The sequence below is a fragment of the Neurospora hispaniola genome (genome assembly GCF_033458365.1).
Source record: "Neurospora hispaniola strain FGSC 10403 chromosome Unknown B0T23scaffold_5, whole genome shotgun sequence".
NCBI classification, from domain to species: domain Eukaryota; kingdom Fungi; phylum Ascomycota; class Sordariomycetes; order Sordariales; family Sordariaceae; genus Neurospora; species Neurospora hispaniola.
Window position 1 is genome coordinate 243,668 of NW_026944410.1, and position 15,897 is coordinate 259,564.

General features: G+C 51.6%; 5 protein-coding genes across 5 annotated transcripts; 3 read left to right on the forward strand and 2 right to left on the reverse strand.

The window, feature by feature from the left end:
- Positions 1-72: 72 nt before the first annotated feature.
- Positions 73-1,648, reverse strand: B0T23DRAFT_429335 (uncharacterized protein; the record flags this gene model as incomplete). The annotated part of the gene is made up of 2 exons (XM_062840188.1): positions 73-1,497; positions 1,577-1,648. The coding sequence occupies 2 exons, from the start codon at positions 1,646-1,648 to the stop codon at positions 73-75; spliced, it is 1,497 nt and encodes a 498-aa protein (XP_062691392.1).
- A 1,152-nt stretch (positions 1,649-2,800) lies between these two features.
- B0T23DRAFT_156868 (ribonucleotide reductase large subunit) lies at positions 2,801-6,102 on the forward strand. Its single transcript, XM_062832645.1, has 4 exons — positions 2,801-2,981; positions 3,049-3,206; positions 3,283-5,824; positions 5,888-6,102. The coding sequence occupies exons 1-4, from the start codon at positions 2,963-2,965 to the stop codon at positions 5,938-5,940; spliced, it is 2,772 nt and encodes a 923-aa protein (XP_062691393.1). The 5' UTR covers positions 2,801-2,962; the 3' UTR covers positions 5,941-6,102.
- A 1,791-nt stretch (positions 6,103-7,893) lies between these two features.
- B0T23DRAFT_318895 (uncharacterized protein) lies at positions 7,894-9,174 on the reverse strand (the record flags this gene model as incomplete). Its single annotated transcript, XM_062835093.1, has 1 exon — positions 7,894-9,174. A coding segment is annotated over one exon (1,281 nt), but the record flags the coding sequence as incomplete, so codon positions are not given.
- Positions 9,175-10,652: 1,478 nt separating this feature from the next.
- On the forward strand, positions 10,653-13,108 carry B0T23DRAFT_381268 (heterokaryon incompatibility protein). The gene has a single exon (XM_062837253.1). It carries the CDS (start codon positions 10,761-10,763, stop codon positions 12,825-12,827), a length of 2,067 nt encoding a protein of 688 aa, XP_062691395.1. The 5' UTR covers positions 10,653-10,760; the 3' UTR covers positions 12,828-13,108.
- Positions 13,109-14,595: 1,487 nt separating this feature from the next.
- On the forward strand, positions 14,596-15,703 carry B0T23DRAFT_443117 (uncharacterized protein; the record flags this gene model as incomplete). The annotated part of the gene is made up of 1 exon (XM_062840844.1): positions 14,596-15,703. One exon carries the CDS (start codon positions 14,596-14,598, stop codon positions 15,448-15,450), a length of 855 nt encoding a protein of 284 aa, XP_062691396.1. The 3' UTR covers positions 15,451-15,703.
- Positions 15,704-15,897: the final 194 nt, after the last annotated feature.

Below are 15,897 nucleotides of genomic sequence, written 5' to 3' on the forward strand. Positions count from 1 at the left end.
ACTCCTTTACCTTCTACTTTCTCTTCTACCTTCTCCCCACCCTCTTCTTGTCGTTTCCATCATCTCACTCACTCACTCCTCCAACCCAAACACCTTGACAGTATTCCTCCAAGCAGCCTCACACACCTCCTCCACCGAGATCCCCTTGATCTCCGCGACAATAATAGCAATCCGTTCAATTGTGCACGGCTCATTGCGGCCCTTGACCATAGCCCCCTCCTCCCATTTCTCCTTCTTGACGACTTTGAACCGCTCAGGCACTTCAGATTCTTTCTTTGCGTTCTTGTTCTTCTTTGGCTGTGGAGGCGGCTGTGGTTGCTTCTTGCGCCGTTCGCGTTTTTGGCCCGGTTGTTGTTGGCCGCTGGGGTTGGGTGTGGAGGTCCCGCTAACGTCCGGGGTACCGTTCCCGACTTCCCCTTCGGTTTGGGGTTGTGTCCCATTCTCGTTTAGAGAAACGTCTGCGAGGGCTTTGGCTGCTTCCTCGGCCTTCTGTTTCTCTTCTTCTTCTGCCGCCTTCTTTTTTCTCGCCTCTTCGTCAGCCTTCTCCTTAGCTTCCGCTTCAGCCTTCTCCTTAGCCTCCCTCTCCCTCGCATAATACTTCACCAAGTACTTCCACCCCTCATGTCCGCCCCGTACCTCACACCACGGCCCATCCGTCTCCAACATGATTCTGTCCAGCCTAATCTGCTTGACAACCGCACAGTTTTCTTCCGTCTTGAAACTACACCCGTTCACACCAATAAACAGGCCCAAATCCATCAACTCCTGCATTTCTTCGAGGGTACCGGTGAAGGAATGCACCACCCCGCCCTTTTCTAGTTTTTCGAGGTTCGGACCAAAGGCTTCCTTGAGACAATCGACAAAGTCCCGGTGGGCGGCGCGCGAGTGTAGGAAAAGGGGTAGTTGCGGGGTGAGAGAGGCGGCAAGGCTGAGTTGGACCCGGAAGGAATGTAATTGGATGGTGCGCGAGCAGTAGTGCAGACGGTCATAGTCGAGGCCGAATTCGCCAAAGGCAATGAGTCCCCCTTTTGGAGAACGGTTGGAGTCGATGAGGTCAGAGAGGGAGGCGATGAGTTGCGGGGTGCGGACGTGGTCGATTAGAGAAGGGTCTTCGGGTTGTGGGGCGTCAGGGTCGGGGTCGGCGCAGATGGGGATCGGGGTGGAGGCCGAGTCGGCTGCTGTTTCTGGGGCAGTAGCAGCAGCAGTAGCAGGAGATGATTCGGACTCGGAGCCGGATTCGTCGTGGTGCATGTGGTGTGAGGTGGAAAAGATGGAGGAGGAGCAGGGGTGGATGCCGGCTGTTGTGTAGACGTGGTGAGGGAACTGTTGGGCGATTTTGAGGGCGTCGCGAGAGGACTTGAAGCTGGAGCCGGTGACGATGAGCTTGGCGCAGCCTACGTCGATGGCGCGTTGGACGACGCCGGCGAGGTCATCGGGGTGGCGTGACTTGCCGTGATAGTGGCCGCGGAAGATGGGGTCGGCGAGGTTGATTCCGATCTTTTGTGTCACATGTCAGTCAGTGGGTGGTTTGTATCGGTTTTGGTGTTGATGATTATTTGATGATTGAATGACTTACATCGATGTATCTGGGCTTATAAGTTGAAGTCTCAGACGGGCCATTGCTCGCCAAAGTAGAGTTGGACGCCATGGCTGTCAATGGTGCTGTGATGCTGCAGTTACGGCTGCTCAAGATTGGTGGTCTTGCGGGGATGTGCAGACTTGGTCGTGAGACACTCAATCGCATCGACATAAAGTTTGGTCAAACCCTCAATCTCTTGTCTTCCCTTGCACCTTTAAACACTCAGATTAAAACTTGAAACCCTAAAAACGCACGTTTCCCTTCTTCCTAAGTCATCGGACGAGATGAACAGGGCAGTGTGATGTCGTCTCTCACTCAGTAAGAGTTGGCTGTCGGATGGAGAGAGGTCAAGCTTGAACACTGGATTGGGACCTGACAGGGGCCATGCTTGGCTTGCTGCAGCTCATCCGCTCAGTCGCTGCAGGGCGCGCACCCATGATTACTTAAGCACCGTGTTTTTGGGCGGGTTTGAAGGTGCCGACGGCTGGAGTTACGGATCCGCGCGCGGGTCTGGGATTTTGCTAGTGCCAGGCAGCAGGGCGCGATGTAAACAAATGGTTGACACGGCTCTGTGAATATCTGTGAATTTTGTCCCATGTTGAAAAGACAAAAGTAAAAGAGTACTGCTCACGGCAATTCACATTTCCCCTTTGCTTGCGATGATGTAATTTACAGACGCGTCGTTCTGGACGTGTAAAGTGGTGCTACCTCTAGCGCTGTTAAAAGGTGGGGTGGCAGCTGCAGTGTTTTGTTTAACATCGGGCCAGGGGGAGGGGGGACGAGGAGACTTTTGGTGGGGCCTCCCCTCCAGCCAACGCGCTCCAAAAGAACAAAAACTGTAGCAGCCCGCAGTGAGACGCGTCCAGATGCTCCCAGTACTCCAAAATGCACACATACTGCACTCGGCTGCGGTGGGTGAGACGCGCTTTTGACGGCCGGCCCATAGAGGTCCCGCATTGGCACTGGCAGTTTCCAGTCCACCTAAGACGGGCTACACTAAAAAAGAGTGGGCGCGCCAATCTCGAAAAACCATCCTTCTCGCTGCCTTCTCCTTCCATCTCTTCGTTCTCTCCCTTCCACTTCTCTCCCGTCTCTTCCGTGACTGTGACTACTTCAAGTTACTGTCCTTCCCTCTCCTCTTCCTCCATCCCATACTACCCAATTCCCCCCAAGACAACTTCGAGATTGCTTGGGCCTGTCTTGGTGTTAGTCGTCTTCCTGCTCGTGCCATTTGTCAGCGTAGTCGAATCCTGTCAACGGCCCAGCAGCAGCACCACTTCAAGTTCAAGTGTTCTTCTGTTGTGTCTCCTCCATCTTGGTTGTCAATAACTGTACTTGTTCTTGTTCCCTCTTCTTCACGTTCTCCCCCACACATCAGACATTATGTATGTCAAGAAGCGCGGTATGTTCACGACTCCCCCTTCCTAGCAACGCCATCATCACGCCCAATGCTGACTCCCTCTTCATAGATGGCCGCCAGGAGCGCGTCCAGTTCGACAAGATCACAGCTCGTGTTTCGAGGCTCTGTTATGGCCTCGACATGAACCATGTTGATCCTGTAGCCATCACACAAAAGGTCATTTCTGGCGTCTACGGTGGCGTCACCACAGCACAACTAGACGATCTGGTAAGCACCTCCTCCCCAGTCCTTCTCCTCCTTGTACCGATTATAAATCACGAGCTAACACACAATCTTTCCCTAGGCTGCCGAGACTGCCGCCTACATGACCGTCACCCACCCCGACTATGCCATCCTCGCCGCCCGTATCGCCGTGTCCAACCTCCACAAGCAGACCAAGAAGCAATGGTCGCTCGTCATCAGCGAGCTGTACAACTATGTCAACCCCAGGACCGGCAAACATTCCCCCATGATCGCCAAGGACGTATACGAGTGTGTCATGCGCCACAAGGACGAGTTCGACTCTGCAATTGTCTACGACCGTGACTTCAACTACCAATACTTCGGCTTCAAGACCCTCGAACGATCATACCTTCTTAAGCTCGATGGCCAGATTGCTGAGCGTCCCCAGCACATGATCATGCGTGTTGCTGTCGGTATCTGGGGAGACGACGTTGAGCGGGTCATTGAGACATACAACCTCATGTCCCTCAAGACTTTCACCCACGCTTCTCCCACTCTCTTCAACGCCGGCACTCCCCAGCCCCAGCTCTCTTCGTGCTTCCTGGTCGACATGAAGGAAGACAGCATCGAGGGCATCTACGATACCCTCAAGACCTGCGCCATGATCTCTAAGATGGCTGGCGGTATCGGTCTCAACATCCACCGTATTCGTGCCACTGGCTCCTACATTGCTGGTACCAACGGCACATCCAACGGTATTGTTCCCATGCTCCGTGTCTTCAACAACACCGCCCGCTACGTTGACCAGGGTGGCAACAAGCGTCCTGGTGCTTTCGCCATCTACCTTGAGCCTTGGCACGCCGATGTCTTTGAGTTCCTTGACCTTCGCAAGAACCACGGTAAGGAAGAAGTGCGCGCTCGCGATCTCTTCCTTGCCCTCTGGATCCCCGATCTTTTCATGAAGCGTGTCGAGCAGAACGGCCAGTGGACTCTCATGTGCCCCCACGAGTGCCCCGGCCTTGCCGACGTTTACGGTGACGAGTTCGAGGCTCTGTACGAAAAGTACGAAAAGGAAGGCAAGGGCCGCAAGACCGTCAAGGCCCAGAAGCTCTGGTATGCCATCCTCGAGGCCCAGACCGAGACGGGCAACCCCTTCATGCTCTACAAGGATGCCTGCAACCGCAAGAGCAACCAGAAGAACTTGGGTACCATCCGCAGCTCCAACCTGTGCACTGAGATTATTGAGTACTCTGCCCCGGATGAGGTTGCCGTTTGCAACCTTGCCTCTCTCGCCCTTTCCGCCTTTATCGACTACGAGAATGCCTCTTACGACTTCAAGAAGCTGCACGAGGTCACTCAAGTCGTCGTCCGCAACCTCAACAAGATCATTGACATCAACCACTACCCCGTTAAGGAGGCCCACAACAGCAACATGCGTCACCGTCCCATTGGTGTCGGTGTTCAGGGCCTTGCTGATGCTTTCTTGGCTCTCCGCATGCCCTTCGATTCTGACGCGGCTAGCAAGCTCAACATCCAGATTTTCGAGACCATCTACCACGCCGCTCTTACTGCCTCTTGCCAGCTCGCCAAGGAGCAGGGTCCGTACGCCACCTACGAGGGCTCGCCCGTCTCCCAGGGAATCCTCCAATATGACATGTGGAACGTCACTCCCACCAACCTCTGGGATTGGACTGCTCTCAAGGCGGACATCAAGAAGTACGGTGTCCGCAACAGTCTGCTGCTTGCTCCTATGCCCACTGCTTCCACTTCTCAGATTCTTGGCAACAACGAGTGCTTCGAGCCTTACACCTCCAACATCTACCAACGACGTGTGCTCGCCGGCGAGTTCCAGGTCGTCAACCCCTGGCTTCTCAGGGATCTTGTGGAGATGGGCCTGTGGTCTGATGCCATGAAGAACCGCATCATTGCTGAGGGCGGTTCTATCCAGAACATCCAGAGCATTCCCAATGACATCAAGGCCCTCTACAAGACTGTTTGGGAAATCTCCCAGCGTACCATTGTCAAGATGGCTGCCGACCGTGGTGCCTTCATTGATCAGTCCCAGTCCCTCAACATTCACATGCGCGAGCCCACCATGGGCAAGATTACCAGCATGCATTTCGCCGGCTGGAAGATGGGTCTCAAGACCGGCATGTACTACCTCCGTACGCAGGCTGCTGCTCAGCCCATCCAGTTCACCGTAGACCAGGAGGCTCTCAGGGCCACGGATGACCGAGTGGCCCCAGCCCACTCGGGTCTTAAGAAGCGCTCCCCTCCCGCTGGCACTTATACGTCTATCGTGTTGAGGGAGAACACTTCGGGTCCCCGCCCGTACGCCCAGACTGGTGTTAGCGGCACCAGCACACCCATCGGCACCAGGGATGTTCCCACACCCGCCAGCACACCTCCTCCCACTGAAGATCCTGAGACTCTTGTACAGAGTGACAGCAGGCCCCGTCCACTGGTCTCGCCCGCCAAGAATGCCGGCTTCAAGGCCGATCTGCCCGAGCCTGAGAGCCCCAAGGCTCTGGCCACTGACCCGGTTGTTAAGGCCGAGGACATTGGATCCACGCTGCTGGAGACGAAGGAGGGCCAGAGTGAGGACAAGGACGAGGAGAGCAAGGAGAGAGAGGGGGATATCTACTCTGATGAGGTAGTCTCATGTAAGCGACAACACTATCCTCAACGAAACCTTGAGACACACGCTGACCACATTAAACAAACAGGCCCCTACATTCCCGGCGCCGATCCCTCCTCCTGCGTCATGTGCAGCGGTTAAGCATGCAGTCTTGCCCGCCTGGTATGAGGTATGATGCTTAAGATTAAAAGATGTGCAGTGTTATGATGTGGTACGGTGTGATTTGTTCAGGATTAATGATGGGTTTTGTCTTCAGTCAGCAGCATGGATAGGGCATCTTGTTTTGATTTGACTTGGGTTGGTTTCTGTGGATGGGATATATCATATGGGTGTTTTCTTCTTGTTCGATACACAGACAACAATACCCATAAGCGCGTTTTCTCAACTATGTTAGATACAGAAAACGAAAAGAAGGGGTGGAAAAGGAAACTGAGAAACGAGTCACGGTAGTTGCTATGTAACAAATGGAAGGTGTCTATGGCCTGGATAAAGGAGATAGTTTAGTTGCGATAGAAAGGTTCAATCAATATCTTCTTGATACTCTTCCTTCATCCGAGCCGTCAGCACTCAAAGAAGCAGCCTTGCCACATAGACTATTGGGGTGGCGTGAGAAGTCAAACTTATCAACATACTCTTTGCAAACATAATCTTTGCACGCATTGGGTTTTGGACAATAGCAATCCATTACACCACCCCACGCATGTCCATCCTGACTGGAGAGCAATCATCAAATCCGAGTAACCACAACGCAGTTACGCGCTTGGTGAAGTCAAACAACCCATTCATGACCGTACCATGGTACCAAAATGACCATCTTCAAGCACAGTTTGTGCCCGGGTGTGCGTAGGAATCGGTCAATGTTGGGTCCCCAATGCCCGAAATCCTGCGGTGCCGGGCGTGCCGTACCAGAAGCACTCAGGCACTTGGGCTTGGTGTTCGTAATAGTAAGGTAAGGATGCAAAGCCCGCGTGAACTTTGGAGTGGATCACGTAATTGTTCCAGAGCTTCGATGCGCGTCCAGCGTTCGTAATGGGAAACTTAAACACGAAATTAATCCCCGGGTGCTCGAACATTTTTCCAATGGAGCCAGTGCCGATCTCGTGGGAGCTCCTTCGTGGGGATGTGTGTAGCTGCTTTCCATCTTGAGCGAGCAACGGCAAAGGATGAAGTCGGTCGTGGACACAGCTGATTTGATGGAAAGTATTCTCATGAGTACCTCCTCGGAGATTTGGTAAGTCGAGGCGCTCTTCTAATGATAGGTTGGTGAGGAATGCGTCTCTCACTTTTGATGAGTCCGTGATGCTTCGGTGGCGTTCATCTGTCTCTTGGACATAGGAAGACGAAATTGCTCAGACGTCGTTCGACATTGTTTGTAAAGATGGGTGTGGTTATCGTTCGAAATGGTGAGAAGCGAAGGCAAAAAAGAAAACGCAGAAGAGGTACAAAGTGTTGGTATGACTGGATGTTTGTCAGCGATATGTCCTAGAGAGGTTGTTATCGACAAAGCATCCGAGGGGTGGGTAGCGTACCTGGTGTTGAGCTTCCGACGGCGACGGGACATGGAAGGAGAGTAACGAAAGATGAACCTTTATTGGACTCATGCTGTAGATTGGAGATGGAGAGATGTCGACTCATTTATACGTCGCATTGTTGCTGTTAAACACTGTGATGGTCAGCGGTGATGAATTGTGGATGGAATGATTTGTTGGATGAAGAGTTGTACGTTGGAAGTGGGAGGAAAAGCTGTCTTGGTTTCTGGATTCAAGACCATAAATAAGGCAGGAGTGGCTGAACCCATATCGGCTGCCCAAGATCTGGTTCCCTACCTGCACGAGACCAAGGAAGTAGCTGGCTGCAGAAGACCCGCCGCATGAGTAAAGTACGGGGGAAAAGGCGAGGATAAAAGGGAAAGAACCGAGGAGTAGGAAGAAAGGAAGAAGGCGGGGCGCAAGAAGCGAAGAGAACCGAAGGAACTGAAGCGAGCAGTCAAGAGCACAAAGATCAAATTACCGTCAATTACTCGGATACGTTGTACTGAATCTAAGTTCAATCGAACCAAGAAACAAGCCAAACACTGCTTACAAAATACTAATTCTATTCCACCCCGCCTTCGTCCCTGAAAGCAAACCAATTCTTTCCCCTCGTCCTCTCAATTATATCCATAACCTTCCCTGGCAGCTCCCTCACCATCTCTTCCTTCCCTCTCTCCTCCAGGATCTCTTCGCTTGTCTCCAGGTACCGTTCCTTGAACATCTTCCACAGCTGTACGTCCGCGGGATGATAGTTTGACTTGGAGATGCTAGCATGGCTGCCGTCGCCGTTGCTGCTGTTGCCGTCGCCGTTGTTGGTATCGTAGCCAGGAGGAGGAGGTCTAGGATAAAACGGATCATTCCGCCAAAAACAAAACGCCACATGGTCCAAAAATGCGACTTCTGTCTGCATTTTCTCGTCATCATCATTCATGGTTCCCGGTATCGCCAACCTCTTGCAGCAGTCAAAGTCGAGAAGCCACATGGCATGAGGGCCGAATACTCCTTCAGGGTTGAGTGGCTTCGAGCCGATGCTGGACAATGAAGAAGCTGGCTGCTGTTGTCGGGGCCGAGCAAGAACAAACTCCACGTCTCGCGCGTCCACTTCTGCCTCCCAATGAAGGAATGCAAGCATGTCAGCCATGGCTATGGCATATTGCTCCTTTGGGAGCCCGAGTTCCTCGATCTGATCGAGGTGGAGTGGGTAGTTGCGGAAGCTGACGGCTGATATCACCCGAGGTCTGTTTCTGGGTAGGCGGCGTCGTCCAAGGAAAGGACGGACCAAACAGTTTTGCTCCGTCATCACGGCATCGAGGAGGTCGGCAGCGAGCTTCTCGCTTGGTGGGCCGCTACGACCACCAGTACCACAATACTTTTGTGCGAGGAGCTGGCGGACGTGTTGCCGCATCGGCGGGATTCTTTCGTTATTGAGGGCCTTGCACGGTTTGAAGTCTTTGGGGAGACGGGGCAAAAGGGAAGCCCATTCCGGGGAAGTCGAGTCGATGAAGTCGATGGCGGTAGGGATATTGACTTGGTAGCCTGTCATCAGGTTGCTGTCTGACTTCGATGCCATCGTTGCTGCTGCTAAACGGGCTAGGATGTGTTTGTGGATGTCGTATTCCTTGGTGACAGACCGGTTGCGATTACAATCCTCCCGTTTGATGACAGTTTTGTTATTGCTATCGTCGTCGTCGACTTCGGAAAGGCGCCTGGCCCAAACGGAGCCACAGTTGCCACGGCCGATTTCCACGAGTTCTTGTTGCTGGTTCATGATGTGTGACAGTTTGGTTGATGGATGTGAGATATCAGTGTGAATAGAATGTTTCAGTTGCGAAGTAGTTGGAGTCAGAGACTGGAAGTGACGGAGGAGAGACCTGTTCTTATATGTCAAAACCAGCCAGATGTCCTTCGGCGATGCCGGACATCCGACGGTTGCGCAGGAATCTAATGTACATGCAATGCTCGTAGGCAGAGCACCGACCCTTTCCTTCCATTATCCCTCCGTACCAATCTGTCTTCCTCATGCAGCATAGGAACTTACCAAACTACTTGGCAATATCAGGTGCAGGGTTGGAGGCGTCCAACAATTACGTACATGTTCATCGAGGGTCGTCAAATGCAACTGGCAGATCTGTAACACTTCACTTACTTCTCTCCATCTTTTTTTTCTCTCTCTCTTGTTCTTTCTTTTCCTTCTCTGGTGAGACCTCTACAACACCTCACCCAGGTATCCCAGGTATAGTGAATGGCGCACAATCCCGAGGCGTTAACTTTTGGGATATATGGTCTTTTCATAAGAGTAAATGAATGCCTGCAAAGTGGATGATACACGTGTTTGGGAACGTTTTCATTCAAGTTGAGTCAAGTCCAACAATATTCCCAGACCTCCGTATATAACGCCAAACTGTCAGTTCAAATCCTTTTCGATTTTCACATATCACCATGCAGTCTATTTGTGGAGTGCTTGCCTGACGACTTATACGCGCAGAGCCCAGATAGCCTCACCTCTCACACCTCGGGATAAGTACTCTCGCACAGTTACCTATGGATCGGCAGGAAACAAAAATGCAACATGGAATGATGGACAGTGATTAGGAGGCTCTTTCTTAGATCCAAGGGAATCTTCTTTGGTGGGTAGTAGCTGAGCATGTTTGCGCCTCCCTTCTGTGACGGACAGAATGCGTGCCTCGAACTCATCCGGCCGCTCTTACCTATTCGTAGGTTCTTGCTATTATTTGTGATAGGCAGCTCAGACCTCGGGGAATCTATGAAGAGCAGGAACTGATGGCTGAAAAAGCCTGGAGAGGTGCCATGTGTCAATTGATTTGGGGTTGGCGGCCGATCTCTTCCAGCTTCAGTTTTTTTCCCCACTCCTTTTCCTCTCCAATATCAACAGAACACCCTTCATCGAAAATGAAGCAGTTTCGGTCATCATCCAGGGCGCTTTTTCTCATGTTATTCTTGTCTTTTTCTTGGTTTCTCTTTCTTATCTCCGTCGACGCATTTTCTTCCTCTCTCCTTCGGTCGATTTTTCTTCTTGCCCTTTTCCTCGTTGTCTTGTTTTATTTCTCAGTTCCCCTACATAGTTTCGCATGGCCTCGCTCCTTTCCCACGGCGAAAACCACAACATCCAATTATTTCACGACCGCCGCAACACGTTCGAGGTATTCTCAGTTCCGGGCCCTGCTCGCCTAGCCAATCACACGCCATTCCACATCGTCATGTAGGTAACCTCGCCATGTAACCTCAACATGTGATCCTAGCGTCGATGGCCTCTTGGGTTCAGGTCAGGCAGCCATATTCGATAGATTTTCAGCCTCTATCTAAACTTCCAACACCATCGCGTCTGCAGCAGTCGCCTTTCCGGAACCGTTACCGTTGATCCACTTGCATATTATTTGATCTCGTGCGCCGTCCGGTCTCTTCGTCTTCATGGCTGGTTCCGCGCAGACGGACGCAACGTTGACTGACAGCCTGTTCCGCTATGACTCGGTTCGTCTGTTTGACCCATCAGCCGAAATCCGTCTGCTCGACCTCCATCCCGGGTCTAGTTATACGGACGACCTATCCGGCTACATCTACACTGTGCCTATCTCCCAAGCTCCCAGCTATATCGCGCTTTCATACGTCTGGGGGGACAGCACCAGGACGCATGAGATTTCAGTGGTCAATGAAGTCAACGATGGCAGAGGGGCTTTTGTAACTCTTCGCCTGACTACATCCCTGGATACTTGCCTCCGCCATCTTCGAACGCTCCAACGCCAGTGGCAGATTGCACCTCTGCCTTTGTGGATTGACCAGCTATGTATCAATCAGGACGACGACGGAGAAAAATCCTCCCAGGTCCTGCTCATGAAGGATATCTACTCGTCTGCCCATCAAGTCGTCGTTTGGCTAGGTCCTGCTGCTGACGGCTCCGACAAATTAATGGATGCCTTTGCAGAAATTGGTCAAGGATTCCTCGATAAGCTCGGCGACCATACCACAGAAGAGCACTTGCTTTCTGTCCGTCGCCTCATCGAGAAAAATATCGAACAACCTGGTGTCGTTGCTTTCTTGAGGCAAGCATACAAGGTTGTTTATGCATTGAAGAGGGATGGCTATTTTGCGCGCTGGGAGAAAAGACCATGGTTCACGCGAGTGTGGACTATACAGGAGTTCTGTCTCTGTTCGGATACGGTTTTTGCTTGTGGCTACAAGGTCGTCCCTGAGAAATTCGTTTCCGCAGTCACCGATTTTGTGAACTGCATTGTGATGGACAGATGCTTGCGTGAACGTCTAGAGACCCCTGAGACACCTACGTATTGCATCCTCGTTTCGGGGTACCTCAAATTACACTTGCTCTTCCAGCGTCGGGTGCACTGCCAGTACCCGAATGCGAAAGAAACCCTGGAACACCTCCTTGTAGAACTCTTTGCTGGGTCTACAAAGTTTTACGCTACAAATCAGCGCGACAAAGTGTACGGAATTCTTGGCTTAGCGGGGGACGCGGATGAGCTTGGTATTCGGCCGGATTATTCTCCGTCAACAACCCTTGCCCAAGTGTTGACGCAAACCGCAAGAGCGATAATCGAAAAGAAATGGAAAACACAACGGGTCAGAGGTCTATACATACTTCGTTATGGGAGTTTGGGACAACGAAAGTCTGCCCAGCTGGGGAAAGTAATGGGCAGCACCAAGAACGAGGTGGAACTACCGTCATGGGTACCTGAGTGGGACAACGAGATGGATAAGACGTATGTAGGAACCACGTCATTCTCAGCCTGTGGGAAGTTCAGGACATCGGATTTGGTGTCAACTTCATCTCCTACCATTTTGGGTGTCCGTGGCTTTTGCGTGGATACTATCGTGGACCTAGGAGAGCTGGCGCCGGCTGACCACTTGGGTACTCGTGACGGTCCTAAGAAAATCGTTGGATTTTTCAACACCCTCAGGAGACTGTTAAACATGTCCAAGCAGAGCCAATGTGCCCAAAACATCTATGCAAGTACTAGCCATCATGATGCTGCCTTATGGCGAGTACCCATAGCGGATCAGTATATCATGTTTGGGGATGGCCATCAACGGGCGAAAAGGGCAGACGCGAAACTGGAATCAGTGTACCGGAAATTCATGGCATACTACGAGGACTATGCAAGCCGGGAAGGTGATTGGAACGACTACATCAAAGCTTACAAAACTGGTGATAAGCAGATCAGCTTGGCGACGGAAATGCACATGGATGAGCTTCTGGCGGATGGATATTATATGGCCTTGCGGTACATGGAGGGCAAACGTCCGTACGTCACAAAGAACGGATATCTAGGGATGGGTCCGGGGCACTCGAAGCCCGGCGACAAAGTGGTTGTATTCCACGGCGACACGATTCCGTACGTGGTACGACCGGTGCCGGAAAAGGGAGACAAGATGTACCTTTTGATGGGGGAAGCATACTGCGATGGGATTATGGATGGCGAACTCGCTGATACGGCGCAGAGGGAGGATTTCTATCTTGTCTGATCTGGTGTTCCTCTTTCCTTTTTGTTTCTTTCTTTTGTTTCATCTTTTTTTGCTTTCTTGTGCAATCAGCGTCATGGCGGGCGTGTTGTTGACTTTTTGGATACCGGCGGACTGTAGGGGAAGTTGCATGTTCGGGACCCCACTCGCTCCTTTCTTCCACCAAATCGCTGCAAAACCCATCTTGGACACTCGATTATGATTTCTTCACAACAGATAGGCGTAAAATGAAAGTACATTCATTTTGGATTTATTCATTTGTAATTCATCGAGAGATATGTAGCTTATGCATTTTGTGTTTTTGCAGAGACCGAGTTCCCGGGCTATACCGAGGTTCAAGGAAAGTACCTCTCACAACAGGAAGGAGGTCTTTGCAATGAGTCCGTCGTGTCGCTTCTGCGCCACCATCCGTTCCATGGAAAGAAGTTGCGAGGCAATGACTTTCTCGAGTATTTTAGTTCTTCCTGTCGTCCAGGCTGGAAATTCTCCTTGCTTTTTTTTTTTTTTTTTTTTTTTTTTTTTTTTTTTTTTAATCATTTACAGTATTTCATCGCCCTTTTCTTCTACGCCGTGCAGCGCTTGACGCATGGAACCTCGCTTTGCATGCGTCGATAGCAAATATACACGACGATGTCTCCAAAAAAAAAAAAATTTCAAAAAAAGAACGCATACAGCTCCGACCCGCGCCACTCCGAGTTGGGCAACTTTGAGACGCCGGGGAGAATCGAGGAGGCAGCGTGCCTAAGCTTGGAAGGCCGGTGTCAGTCATCATCTCATCCACCCCGAATGGCAATCAAGCTTCGTTCATCGCAGATATCTATTGGGACAAGAGAACTTTGACTGACATGTGAATTGAAGACAGGGCTTCGTACTTTCCACGGCCAGCTTGGCTCGACTACATTTCCGACCCCAACTATAATGGCTCACGGGAGAATGGGGGTGGCCCCGAGAAGGGCTCAGAAGCACCTCGCTACTTTCCAATGCAAAGCATGCCCAAAGTGCTTTACCAGGGCATACAACCTGCGCTCATCGGCACGGCTCATCAAGTTTTGGTCCAGCCCGGCACTCCGGTGCATTGACAACATGCATGTTAGGCCCGGCAGTTGGGAATTGCAACGCCCCTCGACTTCAAATTCGTCCATGTCCGGCATTTATACCTTAGTCTGCGGATCTCGGCCATTCAAACCCAAAGACTGTTGGAAAAAGCTGCATATATGCCGGTGTTGCATATATACCAATGTGCAGAGCCTCACGGACGTCCAAGTCCTGTGGAAATTCCAGTGCCGTGGCCGCCGTTTATAAGCATGTTCATGCGTAGAGGTACATACCTCTAAGCCCCATTTCGTCCTCCAGAACCTTTGCAATTCTTGGTCTCTTGATGACTTACCACTCACCACCTCTCCATCTCGGACCGAAAAAAAGGAGAAGAAAAAACAAATGCCCGCTTCGCATCTATGCACATGTACCCTACCTACCTAAGTGGTTGCGGATTAAAAAAACATCATGTATCCTGGATTTTGTATGCATCGAAGGCGATGAAGGAGTACTGGAACGGCCTTTTCCAGCTCTATAAAGCTACCTATCTTCTCCTTTCCATTTTGCCTTTCTTCTCCATCTTCGTACTATCATCATCTCCATCAGTTCTCTTCTCACTCAACTCTCAAGGACACTTTTAGAGGTTCATTCACCAAAACATTTCCTCAACCCCTTAACTGAGAAGCCAGATCTTACCCCCTTTCTACCATCTGTCCACCGAGACCAAGCAAACAAGATGGACGGCCAGAAAAGACCCATTGCTCCCGACCACCACGAAAGTGATCAGCATGACCGCCCGTCCAAGCGCCAAAAGACCGAGGTGACGGAGTCATCAGAAGCCGTGGTGGGAGGTGAAGAGCAGGAGAATCAGGAGGAACAAGACGACAAGGAGGAAAATGAGAGGGAGAATGGGGAGATTAGTGATGATGGCGAGAACGAAACCGACGACGACGACGACGATAGTTTGCCCTCGCTGGACCTTTGGGAATGGCCTCCTTCCCCGCTCCCCGGAATTCAGGAACAGGACCAAGCCCATGATGAGCCCGGGCAGCAACTCAACCAACAGCAACAGGAGCAGCAGCAACAGGAGCAGCAGCAGGTCATAGCTGCACAACAAGAACCACAGCAACAACCGCACCCCGAGCCAGTCGTCCCTGTGGCGGTGATGCCTCATCAACATCACGAGACACAGATCGTGGCTGGCCTCCCCACGCCAGTCCTTGTACCTCAAGGGGGGCATCCGCACGAGGCGCAAATTGTCATGGGTTTGGCCACGCCAGCACCAGAGGCCGAGATGCACTTACCAATTGTCCCAGACGATGGGTTTGCTCTGCCTCCACCTGTCCTTGCTGTTATGCCCGAGCCAGTCGCTCCTGCAGTGGTGGTGCCTCATCAACAACATGAGACACAGATCGTGGCTGGCCTCCCTACACCAGTCCTTGTACCCCAGCACCCTCACGAGGCGCAAATCGTCATGGGTTTGGCCACGCCAGCACCGGAGGGCGAGCTCCAGCTGGGTTTGAACTTACCAGCTGCTGTTCCAGACGATGGGTTTGCTCTGCCTCCGCCAGTCATTGCTGTTATGGGGTAGTTGTACCTGGAGACATGTTTCACCGGCATGGCAGTGAAGGGCAGCCCCCGGGTGTGGTGTTTTCCTCCGTGCAATACCTCTAGGAGCAGGCAAGGCAGTCGGGGCCATTTTGGAGGACCAGTAGCAGGATCGGATAGCCTCGTTTTCTCGTTTCAAGTTGCTGGGAGTGAGATGGGATTGGGATGAGTTTGGGAGGTAGTTCTGGTTATGATCGCTGGATATCTTGTTGGCTTCTCTTTTCACTTTTCTTTAACCCTATAAATTTCCTGAGTACCTGATCTTGTATCAATTACTAGTTACACCACGAATATTTTATAGTCCACAACCTTGTATCTTAAAGCCGATAGCGCATTCTATCTACATAATGCCCCCTTTTTAACGAGACTTATTCCCAGAGATCCCATACCGTCACTCATCCCTCAACTTCTTTCTCAACCACTCGCCTCA